The sequence below is a fragment of the Hylobates moloch genome, unplaced genomic scaffold, assembly GCF_009828535.3.
Source record: "Hylobates moloch isolate HMO894 unplaced genomic scaffold, HMol_V3 SCAFFOLD_3, whole genome shotgun sequence".
Classification (NCBI taxonomy): domain Eukaryota; kingdom Metazoa; phylum Chordata; class Mammalia; order Primates; family Hylobatidae; genus Hylobates; species Hylobates moloch.
This window is the reverse complement of record NW_026652278.1, coordinates 158693965-158720973: the sequence shown is the minus strand read 5'-3', so window position 1 is coordinate 158720973 and position 27009 is coordinate 158693965. Positions and strand designations below refer to the sequence as shown.

The following is a 27009-nucleotide window of genomic DNA, read 5'->3' as shown; positions in this document are numbered from 1 at the left end:
TCACTGGAAGGTGCACTGCCCCAGAGGACAAAGGTTCCCTGGGTCAGAAGCCCCCAACCAGATGATCCAACAACAGGACTGAGGGTGCCCAGGGCAAGCGCCAGCTCATGTCATCACCCTCACTGAGCCCCGGGTATGTTTAACTATTGAGGGCCAGGAAATTGACTTCCTCCTGGACACTGGCGCGGCCTTCTCAGTGTCACTCTCCTGTCCTGGACGACTGTCCTCAAGGTCTGTTACCATCCAAGGAATCCTGGGACAGCCTGTAACCAGGTATTTCTTCCACCTCCTCAATTGTAATTGGGAGACTTTGCTCTTTTCACATGCGTTTCTTCTTATGCCTGAAAGTCCCACACCCTTATTAGGGAGGGATATATTAGCCAAGGCTGGAGCTATTATCTACATGAATATGGGGAACAAATTACCCATTTGTTTTCCCCTACTTGAGGAGGGAATCAACCCTGAAGTCTGGGCATTGGAAGGACAATTTGGAAGGGCAAAAAATGCCCGCCCAGTCACGCAATGCAAAAACACAAAGAGGTGGGAATCTTACACTGACAAAGCTATCAAAATGGGAAGGAGAGGGGAGAACAGCAGCATAAGCAGCTGGCAGAGGCAGCAGAAAGGAAAGAAAGAGACAGGAAATCAAAGAGAGAGACAGAGAGGAAGAGACAAAGAAGAAGTCAGAGAGAAAGAGATAGAAGTAGTAAAGAAAAAACAGTGTATCCCATTCCTTTAAAAGCCAGGGTAAATTTCTATCTACCCAGCCAAGGCATATTCTACTTATGTGGATCTTCAACCCTTATCTGCCTCTCAAACAGTTTGCAAGAAATAACGAAATCTATCCTTACTTTACAATCCCAAATAGACTCTTTGGCAGCAGTGACTCTCCAAAACCGCTGAGGCCTAGACCTCCTCACTGCTGAGAAAGGAGGACTCTGCACCTTCTTAGGGGAAGAGTGTTGTTTTTACACTAACCAGTCAGGGATAGTAGGAGATGCCACCCGGCATTTACAGGAAAAGGCTTCTGAAATCAGACAACGGCTTTCAAATTCTTATACCAACCTCTATAGTTGGGCAACATGGCTTCTCCCCTTTCTAGGTCCTGTGGCAGCCATCTTGCTATTACTCGCCTTTGGGCCCTGTATTTTTAACCTTCTTATCAAATTTGCTTCCTCTAGAATCGAGGCCATCAAGCTACAGATGGTCTTACAAATGGAACCCCAAACGAGTTCAACTAACAACTTCTACCAAGTTCAGCAGGTCTGGACCGACCTGCTGACACTTCCCCTGGCCTAGAGAATTCCCCTCTGAAGGACACTACAACTGCAGGGCCCCTTCTTCGCCCCTATCCAGCAGGAAGTAGCTATAGCGGTCATCGGCCAAATTCCCAACAGCAGTTGGGGTGTCCTATTTAGAGGGGGGATTGAAAGGTGACAGCGTGCTGGCAGTCCTCACAGCCCTCGCTTGCTCTCCACACTTCCTCTGCCTGGGCTCCCACTTTGGCGGCATTTGAGGAGCCCTTCAGCCCACCACTGCACTGTGGGAGCCCCTTTCTGGGCTGGCCAAGGCGGGAGCCGGCTCCCTCAGCTTGCAGGGAGGCGTGGAGGTAGAGACGTGAGTGGGAACCGGGGCTGCGCGTGGCGCTTGTGGGCCGGCTGGAGTTCTGGGTGGGCGTGGGCTTGGCGGGCCCCTCACTCGGAGCAGCCGGCCGGCCCTGCCAGCCCCGGGCAATGAGGGGCTTAGCACCCAGGCCAGTGGCTGCAGAGGGTGTACTGGGTCCCCCAGCAGTGCCAGCCCACCAGCACTGCACTCGATTTCTCACCAGGCCTTAGCTGCCTTCCCATGGGGCAGGGCTCGGGACCTGCAGCCCGCCATGCCTGAGCCTCCCACCCCCTCCATGGGCTCCTGTGCGGCCCGAGCCTCCCCGACGAGTGCCACCCCCTGCTCCACAACGCCCAATCCCATCAACCACCCAAGGGCTGAGGAGTGCGAGCGCATGGCACAGGACTGGCAGGCAGCTCCACCTGCAGCCCCGGTGCGAGATCCACTGGGTGAAGCCAGCTGGGCTGCTGAGTCTGGTGGAGATGTGGAGAACCTTTATGTCTAGCTCAGGGATTGTAAATACACCAATTGGCACTCTGTATCTAGCTCAAGGTTTGTAAACACACCAATCAGCACCCTGTGTCTAGCTCAAGGTTTGTGAATGCACCAATTGACACTCTGTATCTAACTGCTCTGGTGGGGCCTTGGAGAACCTTTGTGTCGATATTCTGTATCTAACTGATCTGATGGGGACATGGAGAACTTTTATGTCTAGCTCAGGGATTGTAAACGCACCAATCAGCGCCCTGTCAAAACAGACCACTCGGCTCTACCAATCGGCAGGACGTGGGTGGGGCCAGATAAGAGAATAAAAGCAGGCTGCCGGAGCCAGCAGTGGCAACCCGCTCGGGTCCCCTTCCACACTGTGGAAGCTTTGTTCTTTCGCTCTTTGCAATAAATCTTGCTACTGCTGACTCTTTCGGTCCACACTGCTTTTATGAGCTGTAACACTCACCACGAAGGTCTGCAGCTTCACTCCTGAAGCCAGCGAGACCACGAGCCCACTGGGAGGAACGAACAACTCCAGACACGCCACCTTAAGAACTGTCACACTCACAGCGACGGTCTGCAGCTTCACTCCTGAGCCAGCTAGACCACAAACCCACCAGAAGGAAGAAACTCCAAACACATCCAAACATCAGAAGGAACAAACTCCAGATGTGCCACTTTAAGAGCTGTAACACGGCCGGGCGTGGTGGCTCACGCTTGTAATCCCAGCACTTTGGGAGGCCAAGGCGGGCAGATCACGAGGTCAGGAGATCAAGACCACGGTGAAACCCCACCTGGGCGACAGAACGAGACTCTGTCTCAAAAAAAAAAAAAAAAAAGAGCTGTAACACTCACCGTGAGGGTCCGCGGCTTCATTCTTGAAGTCAGTGAGACCAAGAACCCACCAATTCCAGACACATCACTGCCCAGGGGCCGGCGGGGCCAGCCGGCCGCTCTGAGTGCAGGCCCAGCCAAGCCCATGCCCACCTGGAACTCTAGCTGGCTCGCAAACGCCGCACGCAGCCTCGATTCCCGCCAGTGCCTCTCCCTCCACACCTCCCTGCAGGCTGAGGGGGCCGGCTCAGGCCTCGGCCATCCCAGGAAGGGGCTCCCACAGTGCAGCGGGAGGCTGAAGGGCTCCTCAAGCGTGGCCAGAGTGGGCGCAGAGGCTGAGGAGGCACCAAGAGTGAGCAAGGGCTGTGAGGGCTGCCAGCATGCTGTCACCTCTCAATACTCCCTTTTTGTTATTTAGCTGCTAGCACAAAGATTTTACCGGGTTATCTCAGCCTTTTGCTGCCAGGACCTAGATAAAAGCAGTGGCTCCTTGACCAACCTATTAAGTAAACTTAAAAGACAACCATTTGGCAGTGAGTTAATAATCATCCAGGAAGTACTCACTAAATTTGTACTGAATGAATGAATTCGTTCATCCATTTTAATAACCAGTAAAGAATTTTTTTTTAAGTGAAAGGTTGTCTGAAACCCTTCCCTCATTAAGTACTCACATTAAACCTTGTACATTCCATTTTGGTGATTCGGGAAGGAGAAATTGCAGAAAAGTTGAGGGAGGTGGGGAGTAAGGAGGGTTATTTTGTAAGAAAAAAAAAGGCAAGGTGCTAGACCCAAAAAGATCCGGATATTCACTTCCAACATAATTCTTATTTAACGAAAGGTCAGAAATTCAATGCGAAGGTAGTCACTAAAATTGAAGACACTCTCAGAGTGGTTCTTCAAAAATTTTTGTCAGAACTCCATCGTCACTCCAAAATGCTGAGATCTTCGAGAAAGTGATGTTGAAATTCGTCTGGGTCGCCAGGGTGCTTCCCAGGAGACTGCCTAGAGTTTCACTAACCAACGATGGGTATTTAGCATAGCCATGGTCTGAGCGGGCAAAATGCATAGTCCCAGTGACTGAGAAGAGGCCAGCGGAGCACGCGGGAACGAGGGTGGGGCCGCTCCAGGCTGGGCGCAGCTCCGGAGCCCCCTGCAGTGGACCCAAGCGGCCGCCAGATGGTTCCCGAGGATTAGGATCACGGGCACTTCCGGTCCCCCTCGGGCAGCCCCTGGGTTAGCCTCTGAGCCGGCGCCTAGGCCGGCCAACGCGGACGCCGGGTTGCGGTGACTCCCAGCGGCGAGGTCAAGAGTCACTGGCCTGGGGCTGCAAGCGCCTCGCGCCCGGGCTCCCCCGCGCGCCCTGCGCTCTGAGGGCGATGATCCGGGACGGGGAGGCGCGCGCGGCGGGCGGCCATAGGCCACGGCGCGGGGCGGGAGTGGGCGCGGCGAGGCCCGCGGCGGGGCAAAACTGGCCTGGGCCCTGGCGGCCGCCGAAGCGCGTGCGGCGTGGACTTTGCCGGGCTTGCCACCAGCCCCAGACCCGTTTAGGACCGGGAGACCGAACGCAGCGTCCAGCCGGGGAGTTTCGGCGGCGTTCTCCGGGCACCGCGCGCGGGAAGCCAGACGCAGCGGGGGGACAGCTCGCGGTGGCGTTGCCAGAGTGAGGAGTTAGCAGGCAGGACTTGACGAGGCTCTTTGGTTTTTCTAGTCCTCAACCACTGAAGAAGAAGCTTGATGCTTGGCTGTCAGAGACATGAATTACGCACGGTTCATCACGGCAGCGAGCGCAGCCAGAAACCCTTCTCCCATCCGGACCATGAGTGAGAAACGGGGTGATCATCTCTTCTTTGGGGTGGGGCATTCCTTGCACAGCCTCTAAGGAGGGTTCCCTAGCAAGCCACCGTTTGGTTGCAGCGATGCGTACCCCTGTGCACGCTCGCGGTGAGCCAGGCTCTGCGTGCAGAAATGAAATAGACACAGCCTTTGTTCTCAAAGAACTCGGGCTGAAACGGAAGGCGGGTATTTCTGCTGGAGCAGAGTAGGAGCAGCAGTAGAGAGAGGCGCAGACTGCTGTGGGGCACGGCCTTGGAAGGGAGGGGGCGTGCTATCAAGAAAGGCTCTTTCTGAGAAGCTGAGAAGGGGCAGGCACAGCGTGCAGATGGGTGTGCAGTGGAGAGGGCCAGGTAAATGGGAGAGAGAGGGGTGGGCCATGAAGCTCACAGACAGGTCGGGGCTAAGTGGAGGAGGGTTTCTGCTATTGTGGCCCTTTGCTGTCTTTCTGATCCCTCTGCCTTCTCTTTGGTCACCTTCATTCTTTAGTCCCTCCACAAGTGAGGTGGCCCAGAAAAAGTTATTCTGTATGTTTATTTTAGACTAGCTTTTGTCTTAGTCCATTTAGGCTGCTATAACAAAATACCACAAACTGGGTAATTTATAAACAATAGAATTATTTCTCACAGTTCTGGAAGCTAGGAAGTCTAAGATCAAAGTGCCAGCAGCTTGTCTGGTGAGAGCCCTTCCTTATAGACAGAGCCTTCTTGCTGCACCCTCACGTGATAGAAGGGAGAACCTATGTCTTCACATGGCAGAAGGGCCAAGGGCATTCCCTCAGCCCATCTTTTATAAGTGCACCAATCCCATTCAGGAGGGTGGATCCCTCCTGACCTAATCACCTCTAGAGACCCCACCTCTTAAAACTATCACATTAGTATTAAGTTCCAAGTGTGAATTTGGGGGAGCACCAACATTTAGACCATAGCACACTCTATCACTAGAAATTGTTAAACTTTATAGTTTTATTGACTATAATGCATGCTTAACTATCTGCTTATAACAATCTTCAATGAAATTGTTTCTTCTCTTCCATGTGTATTGTAGCTGACATATTGAGCAGAGGACCAAAATCGATGATCTCCTTGGCTGGTGGCTTACCAAATCCAAACATGTTTCCTTTTAAGACTGCCGTAATCACTGTAGAAAATGGAAAGACCATCCAATTTGGAGAAGAGATGATGAAGAGAGCACTTCAGTATTCTCCAAGTGCTGGGTAAGTATCAATACTTAACATAATTTTATTGGCTCATTTTCATGAGAAATATTCTAAGGCCCATTGATAAAGAATATTAAAGAAATATTCTAAGGTCCATTGATAAATATTCTAAGGCCATTGACCCATTTGGTCATTCAGTGACCAAATACTCAGTCATTGAATACTAACCAAGTGAGCATTCAATGGTTAGGAAGGTCTGGGGAAAGGTTTTCAAAGGATAATTAAGAGCAGAAAGGATATTGAATGTTTAACACTCCTCAGTGATTGCTTCTCAATTGCAAATGACTGAGAAGGCTTCTAGAAGGAAATACCATTAGAGCTGAGTCCAAAAAAATGAGAAGATATCCAGGTGAAAAAAACATATCAGGAGAAATGAAGAAATGGAAGATCCAGGATCTTCAACTTTAAAGTTGCTGCTTCCTGGATCTTCCGTTTCTTCATTCTATAGTCTAAACAAGCAGTCATGCAAATACATTGAATATAGTCATTCATTTCTATAGTCTAAACAAGCAGCCATTCAAATACATTGCCCTCATGGGTTCAAATGTCTTTAATTTCTTAAAGGCAAGCTGAAACATATATCTCATGACTTTCTTAGCTGGTCTTCTTCCAGTGATAAAGGATAATTTATAGAGAATCTATAAATTATACTTTATTAAAACCTGCTTTGTTCTGTGGTTGAAAAGTGTATTGAAATATGTTATTCATGTATATATGTATTAGTTATATAATATGTTAAATATACATAGGTTTATTCAAACATTCCATGATACAAACAACTTACTGAGTCTGAACTTCTAGGTAGCCATAGAACTCTTCCTAGAGAGAACAAAGAATCGATTATGCAATGAATGCGCTAAAGACTTCAGGTTTGGAATAAGAAAGATGTAGATTCAAATCTCAGCTCATTTACTACATAATTGACTTTCTGAGAATTTCTGGCTGAATGACTTACGGGAATTTCTTAATCGCTAAGTCTACTGCCTATCTTTTAACTAGGAATATTAATACTGGCGAAAAGCATTTGAGGGTTTTTTAATTGAGTGTACAAAGTGCTTGATAAAGCTGTCATTTATTATTTCCTGTCTACTGCTGTTACTATGATTTTTACTACTATGAATTTAAATATACATTTTTTGCTTTAGAATTCCAGAGCTTTTGTCCTGGCTAAAACAGTTACAAATAAAATTGCATAATCCTCCTACCATCCATTACCCACCCAGTCAAGGACAAATGGACCTATGTGTCACATCTGGCAGCCAACAAGGTCTTTGTAAGGTAAGACTGAAAGGAAAACTCAGCCAAAATGTAGAATTGGAAGCATTCATTTCTATAGTCCTCTCACACTTAACCACAGAGAATCATATTTTATGGATTACTGGTAGTCTTTCTTGTCTTCACCTAGAATTATAAACAGGGAATTATAAAAGACAAGGCATAGGATGGGGGTGGGAGCAGTTGCGGCTGGGGATGGGCAAGGGTGGGTAGGGGATGTTGACTGTAAGCAAAAGCCAGGTGGAAATATTGTAGGTTGATCTATCAATATTTCCCCCTAGTTTTCCTCGTTGTGAACACAAGGACTTTGAAAAATTATCTGCTCTTAACATCATTCACTAGCCTAATCTTTCTTAAATATTAAATACAGAGCATGTGGTCAATTACCCAGACCCATTAACCATTAAAGCAGGATTCCCACTAAGGGAGTACTCAACTCCTACCAAAAGCTTAGTGAACACTGCTTAATTTCATCTGGCTCAAAAATTCAAGTTACATTTGATTTCTTTCAATACAATTTTTAAATTTTTTAGATTATATGTATTGTACACTATATTTTTACAATAAAGTAAACTAGAGAAAATAAAATGGTATTAGAAAGTCATGAGCAAGAGAAAATATATTTACCATTAAGTGGAAGTGGATCATCATATAGGTCTTCATCCTCATCTTCATGTTGATTAGGCTGAGGAGGAGGAAGAGGAGGGATTGGCCTTGCTGTCTCAGGGGAGGCAGAGGCAGAAGAAACTGTGCATATAAGTGAACCTGTGCAGTTCGAATCCATGTTGTTCAAGGATCAATGCTAATTAGGTTTTCATTTGATCTGTTGATACGTACATGCTGCCACCCAAGTGATTCCTTTGGTCCTAGGATGTCTTGTAAAGCTTAAGTCAATTAGAAACTTTTCGCAGGAGGATACTGTTTGTCATAAGATGCCAAAAGCTCATAAGGAAAAGGTAAATTGAACATCACAGGCCAATTGGGGAACAAAAGTCAAATCTTCTGTCTCAGTTGATAATGGCCCTACTGTTTGTGGTGAGATGTGGGTTGTTAAAATGATAGGAAAAAGGACTCAAACTGGGGACTGTGAAACATCACAAGTTAAGAAGCGATTATCCTGTGACTTATGTATGATTTAGTCATAATAGACCCCTTTGATTTAGGCTAGAAAAATCTATTGCCTGGCTCTAGTGATTGTAGTAAAAATCATATTATCCACATAATTTACAAAGATTGTCAAACCTTTTATTACTTGACCTAGAAATATTCTTTAACACTGTTGATCTCCCCATCCATTTTATTTTAAAAATTTAATTTTTAATTTTTTCTGTTGCCATAAAGTACACTTATAAAATTTGCTATCCTTGCCATTTTTAAGTATACAGTTCAGTAGTAATAAGTACATTTATATTCTTTATTTTTCCTTCACCCTATCTCCCCCCTGTCGTTTCCAGCCTCTGGTAACCACCAATCTACTCTCTATCCTTATGAGATCCACTTTTTTAGCTCCCACAGATGAGGGAGAACATGCAATATTTATGTTTCTGTACTTGGCTTATTTCACTTAACATAATGACCTCCAGTTCTATCCATGTTGCTGCAAATGACAGGATTTTATTCCTTTTTTATGGTTGAATAATATTCTATTTTGTGTATACCACATTTTCCTTATCCATTCATCCGCTGATGGACACTTAAGTTGGTTCCATATTTTGGCTATTGTGAATAAGTGCCATAATAAACATGGAGGTGCAGATACTGCTGTGATATATTGATGTTTTTGTTTTGGATTTATACTCAGCAGTGGAATTGCAGGAATATATGGTAGTTCTATTTTCAGTTTTTTGAGGAACCTCTGTACTGTTCTCCATAGTGGCTGTACCAATTTACATTCCCATCAAAGTGTATAAGGGTTCCCCTTTCTCTACCCTCATCAGCATCTGTTATCACTTTTCTTTTTGAAACTAGCCATTTTGACTATGATGAGGTAATATCTCATTGTGGTTTTGATTTGCATTTCTGATTGCATTAGTAATACTGAACTTTTTTATGCCTTTTGGCCATTTTTATGTCTTCTTTTAGAAATGTCTGTTAAGATCTTTTGCCCATTTTTTAATGGGATTATTTGGGGGTTTTGCTATTGAGTTGTTAGTCCCTTGTCAGATGGGTGGTTCGCAAATATTTTCTCCTCTCCTGTAGGTTGTTCTCGTTCCTTGAAGTGCATTATTAGGTTGTTAATTTGAAGTCTTTCTACTTTCTTGAAACAGGCATTTATTGCTATAAACTTTCCTCTTAGTATTGTTTTTGCTGTATTCCACAAATTTTAGTATATTGCGTTTCCATTTTCATTTATCTCAGTAAAACTTTTAATTTCCTTCCGAATTTTTCATTGACCCATTCAGGAGCACGTTGTTTAATTTTCATGTGTTTGCATATTTTATAAAGTTCCTCTTGTTATTGATTTCTAGTTTTATTATTGTGGTCAGAAAAGATATTTGATAAGATTTGGTTTTTTTTATTTGTTCAGACTTGTTTTATAGCCTAAGGTATAGTCTGTTCTGCAGACTCTTCATTGTGCTGATGAAAAGAAAGTATATGCTGCAGCAGTTGGTTGAATATTTTTGTAAATGTCTACTAGGTCTATTAGATCTAGTATGTAGTTTTACCTCAGTGTTTCCTCATGTTGATTTTCTGTCTGGATAATCTGTTCATTACTGAGAATGAAATGTTTAAGTCTCCCACTATTATTGTATTGCATTTTATCTCTCCCTTTAAATTTATTAATATTTGTATACTTGGGAGGTATGGTGTTGGGTGCATATATATTTATAATTGTTATATTATCTTCCTGAATTGACCCCTTTATCATTATATAGTGACCTTCTTTGTTTCTTTTTACAATCTTAGGTTTGTAGTCTATTTTATCTAAGTGTAGCTACACCTACTCTTTTTAGGTTTCCAATTCCATGGAATATGTTTTTCCACCTCCTCATTTTCAGACTGTGTGTCTTTATAGGTGAGGTGGGTTTCTTGTAGGCTGCATATGATTGGGTCTTGTTTCTTTATCCACTCAGCCACTCCATGCCTTTTAATTGGAGAATGGAGACCATTTACTTTCAGTGTCACTATTGATAAGTTAGGACTTACTACTGGCATTTTGTTGCTTGTGTTCTGGTTGTTTTGAGACCCCTCTGTTCTTTTCTTCCTTTCTTACTGTCTTCCTTTGTGGTTAAGTGATTTTCTCTGGTAGTATTTTGTAATTTGTTGCTCTTTATTTGTAGTGAATTAATTATAAGTTTTTGTACTGTGGTTACCATGAGGCTTACAAAAAAAAATCTTATAACAAGTTATTTTAAATAGGTAACAACTTATCTTGGATCAACTTATCTTATCTTGGAGAAGCAAACAAATGCAAAAAATACAAAAAAATCCTCTATTCTTTAACTCCATTCCCCCCCCACATTTTGGCTTTGAGATGTCTCAATTTACATACTACCTATCTTAACAAGTTGCTGTAGCTATTATTGTTTTTGACCAATTTGTCGTTTAGGCTTCATATGAGAATTATGAGTGGATTGCACACCATAATTACAATCATAGAGTATTCTGGGTTTGTCCATGTACTTAATTTTACCAGTGGGTTTTTTACCTTGAAAAGTTTTCTTTTGCACATTAGTATTTTTTTCTTTCAGGTTGGAGAACTCCCTTTAGCATTTCTCATAAGGTGGATCTGGTGGTGGTAAATTCTCTCAGCTTTAGTTTGTCTGGGAAAGACTTTATCTCTCCATCATATTTGAAGGATAATTTTGCTGGATACAATATTCTTGGATGATCGCTTCTTGCCTTTTGGCTAAGATCAAGTGTACAATATTCTTGGATGGGCCGGGAATGGTAGCTCACGCCTGTAATCCCAGCACTTTGGGAGGCTGAGATGGGAAGATTGCTTGAGGCCAGGAGTTCGAGACCAGCCTGGTTAACATAGCGAGGCCCCATCTCAGTCAATCAATCAATAAAAAATATATATATATTCTTAGATAGCAGCTTTTTTCTTTGGGCACTTTGAAAATGTCATTTCTCTTCTTCCTGGCCTATATGGTTCCATTGAGATGTCTGTTGCCAGACAAATTAGAGCTCATGTATATATTATTTTCTTCTTTTGTCTTGTTGCTTTTCACATCTTCTCTTTGTCCTTAGCCTTTGAGAGTTTAATTCTTATATGCCTTGAGGTAGTTTTATTTGGATTGAATCTGTTTGATGTTCTCAGACCTTCTTCTGTGGCCTGGATATTTATGTGTCTCAAGTTTAGAAACTTTTCTGTTATTATTTCTTTAAATAAGCTTTGTATTCCTTGCTTTTGCTCACCTTCCTCTTGCAGACCAATGATTCTTAGACTTAGTCTTTTAGGGTAATTTTCTATATTTCGTAGGCACTCTTTGTTCTTTTTTCTTTTTTCCCTGACTGTATTTTCACATAGCCAATCTTCAAGCTTACCTATTTTTCCTTCTGCTGGGTCCATTTTGATTATGAGAGCCTCTAATGAGTTCCTCAGTTCAACAATTCTGAGTTCAGTATTTCTCAGTTCCAAAATTTCTGGGGTTTTTTCTTATTTTTATTATTTCAATCTCTTTGTTAAATGTCTCTGATAAATTTCTGAATTGCTGTTCTGAGTTATCTTGAAGATCACTGAGTTTTCTTAAAACTGCTATTTTGAATTTTTGGTCAAAAAGCTGACAAATTGCCATCTTGTTAGGATCAGTCACTGGATTTTTGCTTTGTCATTTTGGGGAGGTCATGGTTTCCTGTTTGCTATTGTTTCTTGTAGGTATACATCAGTTTTTTGCATTAAAGGATTAGTTATTTATTCTAGTTTTTTTGTTTGTTTTGTCTGGCTTGCTTTGCTTTTTATTGGATATATTTGCTTAGTAAATCTTTATTGCTGGGTCACTGCTTCCTTGTTAGCATCTTCCTAGGTTGCACCTTAAGCCCAGGTTTACTAAATAATTCGAGAACAGCCTGTCCCAAATCAGGGAGGTCCCAAAGGATTTATTCCATTGGCATGAGATGGCCAGCAAAAGAATTATACCCAGGAACCTCTGGAACATTCCTCCTGCAGTGTGGTGCTGCTGAACAGTCACTCTGCTTTGGCATGCCTTTCGCTGAGTTACAGTGCAGAGTTTCCAGGGCTCGGGATGGTAGTCCTGCCTCCCCATTTTGTCTCTGCCTGTCCTCAGGGATGTTTTTCCCTCCAGGCACTCATGATGCTTCCCAAGGGTTAAGGCAAGGACAGGTCTCCTGCCAGGGAACCAAAGATGGTGGGGAAACTCTTGGCCACCTCAATCTCACTTTTTCCAGTGTAGAAGCCGTGAATTAGGGGGAGTTTTTCCACGTGCTTGATGCCAGGCAGAATTGGGAGGAGGGGTATCATAGATGCAGAAGTATGTTTTTCTTACCATCTGCTCAGAGTTTTTTCACTTCTCTGTAGTCCTAGGAACTGACTCATCCTCATATTTGAGTTCTGGGTTGTTTCTGGTGAAAATTTTAGCACGGTATATTTGTTAGTGGTTTTGTGGGAGGGAATGAAGTCAACTTGCTTCTACACCACCATTTTGGAACTGGAAGTCTCCCCCACCCTTTTGAAAACACTGTCCTCCTCCAGCTCTCTCAGTAGCATGTTGTGTGGTTCTCCTCCAGCCCACTTTCCCTGCCTTCCTTGCAGTGTCCTCCTCTACCCGGCCATTATTTATTGGAGTTCCCTGTAGCTCAGTCCTTGAACATCTCTCCTTAGTCTATGTACTTTTCCTGGGTATCTCCATTTACATTCACATGATTAACCATATGCCAGTAACTTCTAAGCTCCTTCCAAATCCGTTTGTCCATCTATCCATCTGACATCATCACAGGATGTTTCAAAGGCATCTCACACTAAAACAAATCATCCTCTCACTAGGATATGGATGGCTTTGTGGTTATGCGTTTCAGTGAATGGCACCACCCCCACCATCTATCTAGTTCTATAACCAAATATCTAGGCATCATTCTTGACACCTCCTCTTCCTCATTTCCCTATTGTCCATAATCATGTTCCATTACTTTTCATTTCCTAATACCTCTCAGTTCTTCTCTACAATTCCACTGTCACCACTCTACCTTAAGATGACCCTTACCTGTTCCAGGCCTGTGGCAGTAACTTCCCAAACAATCCTAAAAGCTTTCCAAACTTTCCACATGTATTCTCACCCTTCTTTCATTCTTTCATACTGCAGCCAGATTGATCTTTTCAAGACGAGTATCTGATCATGTGACTCCCCCTCCCCACTCTCTTCTTAAACTCCTTTCTTGCCTCCCTTGGCTCAAATGCCTATATGGTTGGTCTCTGCCCACTTCTGTCTGATGTCACACCACTCTTTTCTCTACATTCTGCCTCAAGACACATAATTATTTTGGTTTTTCAAATGTAACTATTGTCACCCCCTACACCAACTCATCGCTTCCTCCAGGATGCCTTCCCTGAATTCCCTCAATGCGTAGGTCTTCCTACAATGAGCTCCTATGTCATTGTGCATCTGTACTTAATATCACTCACCACCATTTTTAATTGCACATTTATTGGGTAGTTGTTTAGTTGGTATCTAGCTTTCCCAGTAGACCAGTAGCTCCATGAGAGTAAGAACCATGTCATTTTGCTGTTTTATCTCTGACACTTTACACAGGCCTGGCTTAACAGTAAACATTTAATAGATTTTCAAAGAAGCAATAAAAGGAATAAATGAATGTTAGGAGCCAAACCTCTGTTCACCTTACTCTGGAACAGGAGTTGGCAAACTATGGTTTGAGAGCCAAATCCAGTCCATCGAATTTTGTAAATAAAGTTTTTTTGGAACTCAGTCACACCCATTCATTTATATATTGTCTATGGCTGCTTTTTCACTATAGAGGCAGAGTAGTTGCAACAGAGATCCTATGACCCACAAAATGTTTACTGTTTGGCCCTTTATAAACAATTTTCTAATTCTTACTCTAGAATCATGTGAGCTCAAACTAAAAAATGGGCTTCTGAGCATGGAAACAGTACTAACCTATGCTGACTAACAAGCTAACCTATGCTTCTTTTGTTAGGTGTTTGAAATGATCATTAACCCTGGAGATAATGTCCTCCTAGATGAACCTGCTTATTCAGGAACTCTTCAAAGTGTGAGTATACATTTTTACTAAAGGCAACTCTCTTGTAGTAAATAAGAAGAAAACTTATAATAAAGGTTTTATAATAACTTTATTATAATAAAGTTAATATCTTATTAACTTTAGAATAATCTGTCCACAGAAAAATGAAATAGCATCTTTTATCCATAAGCAGGATAATCTTAAATGATATATACAAAGTATGTTAAATGTACCCTCTTCTTTATACATTTCTTTTTTAAAATCCAAGTATATAGGCATTAAAATTAGATTATGCAAAATCATGTCCAATTCTCTTAATATTTCACTTGAAATGTAACTTAAATTACAAAAATTTATTTTTTATTACTATCTTATTACCATATGCATAAGTACAACCATGTTATATGTCAGTTTAGTATACTAATATGGTATAATGAGGACTTTCCACTCCAAAGTTAGATCCGTGGAACTGTGATTTACAGAATGAGGAAGCTGATGATCTGACTCTGCTCTGCACTGGTCAGAGCACATTGCTGAGAATTAGGTTTGTTTGGGGCAGTCTACTTTAAGACATAAATGTCCACAACTGGAGCATATTCAGAGAAAGATAGTCAGAGTAAATAGGGAATTGGAAGCCATACCATATGATGAATGGTTGTAGGAACTGGAGCTATTTTCCCCAGAAAGAAAAGACTCAACAGAGGCATGAAAACTGTCCTCAAATACATAAAAGTTAGCCATGTGACAAAAGAATTAGATTTATTTGTACATGACCTTAGGTTAATAGAACTGGAACCACAGGGAAACAATTTCAGCTCTGTATAAGAACTTGCTAACCATTGGCCTTACCGGACTTCATAAGGGGTTACAACATTGCCCATCACTGTAGGTAGTCAGTCACTCTTGACTGCCACCTAACACAAATAGCTTAGAGTAGGGGAATTGAATACGATGACTTTTATGCTGTATTGATTCCAACTTCATGAATCCTCTTATTTTTTTCAAATTTTATATTATTTTTATGAAAATCAACATATAAAGCAATATATAAAACAATTCCATTTGTAATAGCATCCAAAAGAATAAAATACCTAGGATAAATCTAACAAAGGAGATGGAAGGCTTATACATTAAAAACTGAAAAATTTTGCTGAAAGAAATTAAGCAAAACTCAAATGGAAAGACTTCCACAGTTCATAGATTGGAAGACTTAATATTGTTAAGATATTAATACAACCTTAAGCAATTTACAGATTCAATACAATCCCCATCAGTATGCCAACAGCCTTTTTTGCAGAAATGGAAAAGCCAATTTTCAAATTGATGTGACTTTAAAGGACCTAAATAGCCAAAATAATCTTGAAAAAGAACAAATTTGGAAGACCCCCACTTCCCAATTTCAAAACTGCAAAGCTACAGTAATCAAACAGTGTGGTACTGGCATAAAGACAACCATATAGACCAATAGAATAGAACTGAGCATCCAGAAATAAACCCACAAATCCAGTTGATTTCAGTAAGGGTGCCAAGATCATTCAGTGGGGGAAAGGATAGTCTCTTCAACTGTGGTGCTGGGACAACTGGATTTCCACATGCATATAAAAGAACTTGGACCCTTACCTCACACCATATGAAAATTTAACTCAAAATGGATCAAAGACCTAAATATAAGGGCTAAAACTACAAACACTTAGGACATAAGGGCAAATTTTTATGAGCTTAGATTTGGTGGATTTTTTAGATATGACCAAAAATATGAGCAACAACAACCACGAAAATAGATAAATTGGACTTGAAGATTTAAACGCAGTTGTGTATCAAAGGACATTATGAAAAAAGTGAAAAAAGAGTCTATACAATGGGAAAATATTTATCATAATATATCTTTATATTATGATAAACCTTTATATTATTATATTATTATAAACCTTTATATTATTAATAAACCTTTAATAACAAGAACATATAAAGAACTCCTACAACTCAACAGAAAGATAAACAACCCAATTTAAAAATGGACAAAGGACTTAAATAGACATTAGCCTGAAGAACATGTGCAAAAGGCCAAATGAAGAACATGTGCAAAAGGCCAATAAAAACATGTGCAAAAGGCCAATAAAAGATGCTCAACATCATTAGTGGTTAGAGAAATGCAAAGCAACATAAATCAACATATGAAAGCCACAAGTTCCATGATCATGTAGTGGTTAGTACTCTACAATGTATGACAGCTGTACCTGCAGTCTGCTTATTTGGCAAGACTCAGGCTTGAGGAAAAAAATTTTTTTAAATAGAGAAATGCATATCAAAACTACTGTGAGATACTACCTCACACATACCAGGATGGCTATTATTAAAAAAAAAAAATAGCGAATATGTGAAGAAACTGGGTTCATTCATTGCTAGTGGAAGGAAATGTAAAATGGTATGGCCACTATGGGAAAGTTTGTCAGTTCCTCAGAAAATTAAAATAGAATTACCATGTGACCCACAATTCCACTCATGGGTATATACCCAGAAAGAATTGAAAACTGAGACTCAAACAGATACTTGTATACATATCTTCATTGCAATATTATTTACAATAGCCAAAAGGTAGAAGCAACTCAAGTGTCCATCAGTGGATGAATGGATTAATAAAATGTGGTATATGCATACAATGGAATATTATTCAGCCATAAGAAGGAACACAGATCTGATACATATTACAGCATGGATGAACCTCGAAAGCATTTTAACTTTAAGAAGCCAGACACAAAAGGACAAATATTGTATTATTCCAATTATATGAAACATCTAGAATAGACAAATTAATAGATATAGAAAGTAGATGAGTGGTTACCAGGGACTGGGGAGAGTAGAGAATGGAGAGTTATTGATTAATAGGTACAGAGTCTCTATTTGGGGTGAGGAAAAAGTTTTGGAAATAGACAGAGGTGATGGATGCACACATTGTGAATGTAATTAATGCCACTGAATTGTACTCCTAAAAATAGTTAAAATGGACTAGACGAGGTGGCTCACACCTGTAATCCCAGCACTTTGGGAAGCCGAGGCTGAAGGATTACTTGAGGTCAGGAGTTCAAGACCATACTGGGCAACATAGCAAAGCACGTGTCTACTTTTTTTTGTTTGTTTAATTAGCCAGGCAGAAGGCTGAGGTGTAAGGATTGCTTGAGCCCAGGAGCATGGTGTTAACAGGGAGCCATAATTGCACCACTGCACTTCAGCCCAGGCAACAAAGTGAGACCTTGTCGCTTAAAAAAACAAACAAAAAAAGGCTTAAAATGGCAACAATTTTACCACAATAAAACTAAAATAAAATAATTACTTTTTCTTAATGATTGGATACTCATATTTTCCTAAACTTCTAAGATTTGAGATTACATAATGTCTGTGAATGTAAAACCAGTGTCTACATAGAAAGCGTGCATATACACACGCACAAATGTTTTCACATACCCAAACAGAAAAACAAACTGTATGCCAAGCTTTGAGGAAATATGCTAATAAGCAGTATGTGTTTAGTTTATGACCCAGTATTGATTTGCTTTATTCATGGTAGATGTGCTTTATAAGATTAAGGCCTTTTAAATTTGTCATAAGGAGGATCTGAATTGTTCTTTTTTTATGCATAATTCTATATTTGATTGCTAAAAGAGTGTTTGCTTTTCATTTGCAATTTTTTTAGAACCTCATTCAATTATTATTTCTTAAGTTTCTTTTTTTTTCTTTAATGCTCAACCATGAATGAGATTCCACAAATTTGTATAAAGCTACATCTATAAGCAATGCCAGTACATGTCAGTTCAGCCTTAGCAATTGGTAAAATATGGAAATTCTACTGTACTGCTAGGTGATCCGCTCATCCCATTCAGTGTCCCGCCACCACCCTGGCTTCCCTGAGCCCTCTCCTAGGACCACCCTGAACCTCTCATGATCCAGAGTTAATGTCGGCATAACAGAGGGCCTACAGGTTCCCATTCCAGCCCTGCACTGTATCTGATATACCCATGCTATACCACTTGTTAAATATTTTTAATATCACCTCTGCTTGTGACTATTTTATATATGAACACAACAGTAAATGAATCGTGATTTACTCTATCAAAAAACATTCATTTGTAAAACCCCTACTTCATAAACCAGTTATAATTATAATTATGAAGATAATTCATGGGTACTCATCATGGACATAAAGATGGCAACAAAAGATACTGAGGCTGACTGCCCGGGGGGGAGTCAGGAAGGGGGCAAGGGCTTGAAAAACTACCTATTGGGTACTATGCTCAGTACCTGTGTGACAGGAGCAATTGTACCCCAAACCTCAGCATCATGCAGTATACCCATGTAACAAACCTGCACACGTACCCCTTGAATCTAAAATGAAAGTTGAAAAAGTAATAATAATAAAGGAAAAATCAGAAAAGAAGATAATTCCGTCAGAAGAAGCTAGGTTATGCTGTAACAAATGACCCCAGTACAGTTTTATTTCCCTTACACTCCATATCCACTACAAGACTGCTGGAGCTCAGTTCCATGCCATCTTTCTTCTAAGCCCCAGATTGACAGAAGCAATCTCTATCTGAAACATGGTCAATCTTAGAGCAGAGGGGAAAGAGACATAGACAACCACAAGCTGGATTTTAAAGCTTCTGCCTGGAAGGAACATGCATCACTTCTGCCCCGAATTTGTTGCCCACTGCAAGACACATGGCCATACCTGACATAAATGGGGCAAGAAAGAATTATATAATTCCCTGGGAAGGGACAGGAGGTATTTTTGAACAATAATGGAATCTGCCCCAGGGGCGTGGCGGCTCACGGCTGTAATCCCAGCACTTTGGGAGGCCAAGGTGGGCGGATCACGAGGTCAGGAGATCTAGACCATCCTGGCTAACATGGTGAAAGCCCGTCTTTACTAAAAATACAAAAAATTACCTGGGCGTGGTGGCATGCACCTGTAGTCCCAGCTACTCGGGAGGCGAGGCAGGAGAATCACTTGAACCAGGGAGTCGGAGGTTGCAGTGAGCCAAGATCGCGCCATTGCACTCCAGCCTGGGTGACAGAGCGAGACTCCATCTCAAAAAAAAAAAAAAAAAAAATGTATAACCTCAACCCTCAAGAGCTCAGAGCTGGGTGCAGGTTTATATATTTTTAAGGGTATGAATGAGCAAGTTCTTAGTTAGAAAGAAAAAAAAACCAATAGCACTTACATTTGTAATCATGACTGACTCAGGCTTTCTTTTGTGCTCAACAGCTGCACCCACTGGGCTGCAACATTATTAATGTTGCCAGTGATGAAAGTGGGATTGTTCCAGATTCCCTAAGAGACATACTTTCCAGATGGAAACCAGAAGATTCAAAGAATCCCCAGAAAAACACCCCCAAATTTCTTTATACTGTTCCAAATGGCAACAACCCTACTGGAAACTCATTAACAAGTGAACGCAAAAAGGAAATCTATGAGGTATTGTAGAAGAATGGGTTGAAGTAGTTGTGTTCCTGTTTCTTTGTGACTTTTTAGAAGAGCACTATGCAAGCTCCCTTTCTTATTAGCCTTTTGCTTTCAAGGAATATAGTTTTTAATAAAAGGAAATCATATATGCTCAGGGTCCTAATAAATTTAGACACAATAAGTTTCTGCATCTTGCATAAGTTATGAGATTTTTCTTTCCCCATAATTGATGTTTTAATATAAAAAAATAGCATCCTTGGCCTGATGTTAAATTTTATGAGATTATTTAATATTTTACCCCAAGTTTGATTTCCATTATTTTCTGTGTTGTTAACTTGTCTGTTCTGCTTCCTACTCCTTGTCATCTTAGGTTACCAAGAATTCTTTAAAAATAAGAGGCATGCTCCCCTTTCATAAAATCTCTTTGAGATACCTATGATGCCTAGCTTTTCACTATAAACATTTTTTTAAGTATCAAACATATATTCAGCTCCCCAGAAATCTTTGAAAAATAAGAGAAATGTGCCTTTTGGAAAGTCTCTTTTATGTACCTGACTGTGTCCCCAACCTTTCACTACAAATAGCTTTTTAAAATAAATACCAAACCCATGTTAAACTCTATAGAATTTAGTCACATCCAGTGGAATCATAGGAAAGATTTCAGCCAGTTCCTTTTACTTAGAAAATTTTTAGTTTCAAAATAATTGTCTCAGGTTGGGTGTAGTGGCTCACGCCTATAATCCCAGCACTTCGGAAGGCTGAGGTGGGAGGATGCTTGAGCCCAGCAGTTCAAGACCAGCCTGCGCAACATAGCAAGACCCCAACTCTAAATACACACACACACACACACATATATATACGTGTATCTATATATACACACGTATACACACATACACACACACAGTCATGTTCTTACGTTTGTACTTCCCAGGCTCTGTCCTGAGTTCCCTTCTCTCTTCACATATTCCCCAGACAGCCTCGTCCAGTTTTGTGGCTGTCTATTCCATTACGTACACAATGACTGGCACATTGCCTGGACCCTACCTCTTCCCCGAGCCCCAGGCTTCTGTATCCAACTTTCTACTGATATCTCCACAGAGATGTCTAAAAATTATTTCACACTTAACATGCCCAAAATAGAACTCCTGATTTTCCACAGCCCCACCCCAAACCTCTGATCTACAGCCTCTCACATTCTCCATCTCCATAAAGAGTGCAACTACGAATGGTTACCATTTATTCCTGTCTTTCCCTCCTTTGCCCCCCATCCCCCACATCTAGCTTCTCCTGTGGACTCTACCACTGAGCTTATCCAAGTCCATCCATTTTTGTCTGTTGTCATGACTGTCCCCATCTTCTGAGCCCCTGCCTGCCCTCACTGGACTCCTCCAATGCCTTCTTCACTACACCAGCTGCATTTCACCCTGCCCTCTAACCAGTCACACTCTTCACATAGCAGCCAGCCACATCTGTCCCTGCAGAAATGTCAGTATAAAGCCCGGCTCTGGGTTCTCCTGTTTACAGCCCTCCGGTGGTTTCTCCTTGAAGTTAAAATAAAGCCCAAATTCTTTTATCTGCCTTACAGAGCTAGGTAACATGATCGGTCTGTTCTCAAGCCTTCTCTCTTATCATTCTTCTTGCTGCACTTGGGGCAGCCGCACTGTCCTTTTTAGCCCTTAAACATGTCAAGCGTTTTGTTTATCCTGGGGCCTTTGCCCCTTCATTCATCCCTCAGTCTAGATTCTTCTTCTCTGATATTTGCACAACTGATTCCTTCCTGTCATTTTAAGCTCTGATATTACCTGGTTTGGAAGGCCTTCTCAGTGATTGAACCTGAAATAGCTACCCTGTCACTCTCTCCCTCACCTGTTGTAATGCTCTGCCCAGCACTTAAAAGCCACCCATCTAGCTGGGCACAGTGGCTCACGCCTGTAATCCCAGCACTTTGGGAGGCGGAGGCAGGTGGATCACTTGAGGTCAGGAGTTTGAGACCAGCCTGGTCAACATGGTGAAACCCCATCTCTACCAAAAATACAAAAATTAGCTAGGTTTGGTGGTGCATGCCTGTAATCCCAGCTACTTGGGAGGCTGAGGCAGGAGAATCACTTGAGCCCAGGAGGCAGAGGTTGCAGTAAGCGAAGATCGCGCCACTGCACTCCAGCCTGGGTGACAGAGCGCGACTCTGTCTCAAAAAAACAAAGTAAATAAAACCATTCGTCTAATGTTTATTCTGCTTATGATCCACGGGCTCCACAGGCTTATGTATATTCTGTCTTTCCCCCTGGAATGTAACTTCCATGAGAATAAGAGCCTTTAATGCCTTGTTCCTCTTTTTATCCTCATTGTCTGAGACAATAGACACACAGTAGTTCCTTGAATGAGTACAAAGAATTATAATTTCAAGTGAATTTAATTTTAGATAACTTTCAAGAAATAGATTAAGAAATAAACAATTACTTCAACCTTTTTTAGCTTGCAAGAAAATATGATTTCCTCATAATAGAAGATGATCCTTACTATTTTCTCCAGTTTAACAAGGTAAGTGATGATGGGAACTTATTTCACTATTAGAAGATAAGTTGTAAGTTACTGCACTGTGTTGGGTATTAGGCTGACTGCTGAGTCGGAACTAATCCACTTTTACATGGAAAATAAATCAATTATGATTAATTTGCTACTACTTTACTTTTCAGTCTTCCAGTTTTATTATGGAATTAGTACCTTTCTTTTTTGGTATTACTGCTCTTTCCAGAAATTACTTACCTTCAATATAGTAGCTGGCTTTCTATACCAGGCACTGGGACAAACAGAGTAAATCAGGGCTGATGGACGTCTTAAACTCCACATCCAAGTTAACAGCTCCTCAGACATCACCCAGGGATGGGAACTGAGTTTCATCTTTGGCAGTTGACTTCTGTGTCTTGGTGGTGGCCGATTAGAATGACGTATGAGAAGGATTAGGAAGCCGTGCTCAAGCTGAAGGAGAAAGAGGCTGTGCTCTGTTAGCAGTGTCCCTGATGGACACAAGAGGAGGCATCACAGGCAGCGCACCACACCTTTGCCACCCTGTCATTTATATCCTGGATCTTACTGCAGAGTAATGAACATTTAGATTGATTCTCACACTATTATGTATGTGAGCTACCTTTCATGATGACTTTTTTCTGATAGATGATAATAATGTTAAGACCAAAGCCTGATTCTTCAAAAGCCAACACTTTCTTTGCTCTCAGGGCTGCGAAGAACATATACTTGGATTCAGCTTGCCCTTTAAATACACTGGGAAGAGATAAGAACTCTTGATTTCTCTACAGGGGTTCCTAAAACATCACTTTTGCCTCCTGCCTCCCACCATCAGCATGCCAGCAAATTTCCTTTCTCATCTGTAGCTACTTTTAAAGTAAATGTTGAAGTCAGTCTTTCATGTTGACTAATTTTTCATCTTCATTCTCATCATTTTTCTTTCTGTCGGTCCTAAGGATCAGCGTTCTCTCTCTGAACACCCTTCAGTGCTGCTGGCCATCCTCATTATGGTCTTGTTCAAACTAGTGTTTCTTGAGTCCCTCCTGTAAGTCTGTTAATCCTGGATTTCAACCTCTGGGCCAAAGAGGGCCTGTTTGAAGTTTCCCTAAGTTCATAATAATGGCATCTGGAGCAAATAATAAGCCCTTGTGTGTGTTTTTGGCAGAAAAGCCATGAAGACAAGCAGATGCTAATAAAAGAATATGCATCTTTGTTTGTTATTCCATGTTAAAGGGTTGAAATAAAGGTAAGAGAATATTTGTACTGTTGTTATCCAAATCCATCTCCTGTCTACTCTCTATTCAGAATAATCATACAGTGACTAACAGAGCTTTCAGACCAACAGTATTTTTTATTTTTCATTTTAAGTTCAGGGTACCAACATTTCTTTCCATGGATGTTGATGGACGTGTCATCAGAGCTGACTCTTTTTCAAAAATCATTTCCTCTGGGTAAGGCCCTGTGTCTCTAACTTGATGCTAGATCTAATAGAGCCAGAGATAGTACCTCAGTGTCTTTTAGTCTAGACAATTTTTTTCACTTCAAATGCTTGTAGTCTACTTGTCTTAAAATACCAGTTTCATGATTAATATTAACACAGGCCTTTTTTTCCCTTTATTCACCTCCAATAGTCAAAGATTCTTGGCTGTTTATCTAAAGTTGTAGTGGGACCAGTCAGGTTTTTGATATCAGGTATGAAAGGGCACATTTGGAAATACGTGGTCAATCTTGTTTTAAATGTATACTTAAATTTGTTTTTGAAATAAGAAGTAGTTAGTTTTATTAGAATGTTTTCATTATCTAGATCCTTTTGTCCCCAGGTCACAATTGTCTGTCTAATGAAATCAGGAAAGTGATATGTATTAATCGTTAATATGGAATTGGTATCGTGCCTTTTCTCTTTCCACATAGGTTGAGAATAGGATTTTTAACTGGTCCAAAACCCTTAATAGAGAGAGTTATTTTACACATACAAGTTTCAACATTGCACCCCAGCACTTTTAACCAGGTAAGGACAATTTAGGAAATCGATTTTTTTTTGTAATCAGATTAGAATTTTTTTAAAAAAATAGATGGTAGAGAACAGAAACTCCAAACCTGTTTAGTGACTCATAGTTTGCCTTCTTTGCAGACATGCTAATCTTTCCTAAAGAAATGGGTTGGAATGCATTTTAATTAAAATAAAGTAAAATTAACTTAAGAGAATGTGTAAATTTCCTTACAAACTTTGAGAAATTATTGAATCGCTCTGTAACACAACCTCGCAGGTTGCAAGAATATGAATAGAATAGAAAAATTTGTGTAGAATAGGACACTTGTTTGATATTTTATGTTCCATAAAGTGCAGATGGCCCCATGTTTTACCAAGTTGGAGACTTTTTTTTCATATTTTTTATATCTGTTATCAACAGAAGTTCACTATCAATTTATAACATTTTAAATTTTTTTTTTTTTTTGAGACAGAGTCTTGCCCTGTCACCCAGGCTGGAGTGCAGTGGCATGACCTTGGCTCACTGCAACCTCTGCCTCCCAGGTTCAAGCGATTCTCCTGCCTCAGCCTCCCAAGTAGCTGGGATTACAGGCGCGCATCACTATGCCCAGCTGAGTTTTGTATTTTTAGTAGAGACAGAGTTTCACCATGTTAGCCAGGCTCGTCTCTAACTCCTGGCCTCTGGTGATCTGCCCCCATTGGGCCTCCCAAAGTGCTGGGATTACAGGCAGGAGCCACCGCACCCATCCTAGAACTTCTATTTTAAATAGAAAATCTCCAAATATGTCATGTAACTTTACACATCTACTGTACATTTTTATATTTAGAGAAGCAGTATAGTATGGGAATTAACAGCGCGGGTCAGGAGCTGGATAGCCTGACTGAATTCAGGCTCTGGGACTCAGAAAAGTTAACTTAACCCTTGTGCCTCATTAGTAAAATAGAAATTTATAGAGATTACATTTGGCAAAATATATTAGTATCTTAACAATAGTGCCTGCTACATAACAAGTACTGTATCAATATTTGTTATTTTTACTAGTATCGTCATTGTTATTAATTGACATTTGTTTTAAATCACTGACTATATAAGCTAGGCTCAGCTTCTTATATCTTATTGTGGTTTACATGTAATCAAAAGTGAGTTGCTTTTATATATGGCAAAAATTACATTTTCAGGAGATGAGACATGGTATTTATGATTTTATCTCTTTTAGCTCATGATATCACAGCTTCTACACGAATGGGGAGAAGAGGGTTTCATGGCTCATGTAGACAGGTATTGTATCATTTCTTTAAATATTTATGAACAAAATAGGAGCCCAGTGAACATAGTACAGATCACCTACAGTATTGATTTATTCTTCCTTCCTAAGTATCCTGGGAAAGGAGAGACAATAGGAACGGTCTATTATAAGTCAAAAGTCTATTCATTTTATTAGCTCTTCACCTAGCAAGTCTTCTCAGCATCCAAGGTGTGGTTTGAAAGCAGTGTCCACCCACTCCTAAGGTAGTCCAAAATTCCCACCAGGTTAAGATTTACTTACTTAAATGATTTAATGGGTAAACTATTCATACACATAACTATTTTATTTAATAATGATTAATGTGAAGGATACATGACACGGGATTTGGCTCAAGTAAAGATGAAGGTGAACATAATTTCCCTAATAGTCTGTATATTGGTACAAGTTATGGATTACTTTAGCTGTGTAAATGTGGTACCTCCTAGGACATTTAGAAATAAGGAGGAATGGGGTATCCGCATTCCCAGACCAGTGATTCATTATTTCAATAGTATTGTCTTTTATCCTGAGTGATGAGAACCAGTATTTAGACAACTAAACACAAAGATTGATCCTGCTACTTCTAGGTTCCATATTTTACATAGAAATGGACTTCTCTTTATGAATTTTTATTTTGTAATTATTCTACAATGAAGGAAAAAACACAGTGGTTAAAAGTTTATCACCAGACAAGTGAAACAAATATCCTCCATTCTTCTATCAAGCATTCAACATTTTAATCAAGATAGAAAACAAATTCTTATACCTGGACTCTGGAGACTTTTTTGCTTCTGCAGTCAATGTACTGAGCATATCCATTTCATTATTTTCTTCTTCTAGGGTTATTGATTTCTATAGTAACCAGAAGGATGCAATATTAGCAGCTGCAGACAAGTGGTTAACTGGTAAGTGGAACGTACATTCGTCCTCATGATAAACAGTAGCATCTGTAAGAGTAGGGGATAAACATTGAATATTACTAACAATCCTGGTTGAAAAGAAACAGTCCAGGAGTAGTCTTGCCAAGGAAACATTACACCATAAATCATCTCAGAAGCAACATTTGATAAACCTGGGCACAGGCCTTCCTATCCACTTTACCTGTCTGCTGCAAATAATTTGTGATTAAAAAAAAAATTGATCTAAAAATCAACCACTAACTTACTTAAAGCTTAGTAATATCTATTTTCAAAAATTTTAGTTATTTCAGAATTTTACCCCAAAGGGTAAAATTGTCAAACCATTCTTTAACTAAGCTGTACAAAGGCAGACGTCCTAGTGACAAATTATTTGCCTTCTAATCATTAACCTCATTTCTCTCTGTAGTATTATCTATTGC

The 27009-nt window shown here is 40.7% G+C and overlaps 1 protein-coding gene across 4 annotated transcripts in view; it reads left to right on the top strand.

Moving 5' to 3' along the window:
• Positions 1 to 2811: 2811 nt before the first annotated feature.
• AADAT (aminoadipate aminotransferase) overlaps positions 2812 to 27009 on the top strand; it is a 30237-nt gene continuing 6039 nt past the window's right edge. The window contains exons 1-11 of one of the 4 annotated variants that reach the window (XM_058436883.1): positions 2812 to 2856; positions 4637 to 4748; positions 5806 to 5974; positions 7123 to 7255; positions 14369 to 14443; positions 19674 to 19883; positions 22344 to 22409; positions 23763 to 23845; positions 24306 to 24402; positions 25602 to 25663; positions 26511 to 26575. In XM_058436883.1, coding sequence (XP_058292866.1) covers positions 4682 to 4748; positions 5806 to 5974; positions 7123 to 7255; positions 14369 to 14443; positions 19674 to 19883; positions 22344 to 22409; positions 23763 to 23845; positions 24306 to 24402; positions 25602 to 25663; positions 26511 to 26575 — 1027 coding nt within the window. In that variant the 5' untranslated portion in view covers positions 2812 to 2856; positions 4637 to 4681. Of the gene's footprint in view, positions 2857 to 4131; positions 4231 to 4383; positions 4749 to 4967; positions 5112 to 5805; positions 5975 to 7122; positions 7256 to 14368; positions 14444 to 19673; positions 19884 to 22343; positions 22410 to 23762; positions 23846 to 24305; positions 24403 to 25601; positions 25664 to 26510; positions 26576 to 27009 lie in introns of those variants that run through there. The other 3 variants (XM_058436882.1, XM_032148913.2, XM_032148914.2) reach the window with 3 other exon arrangements.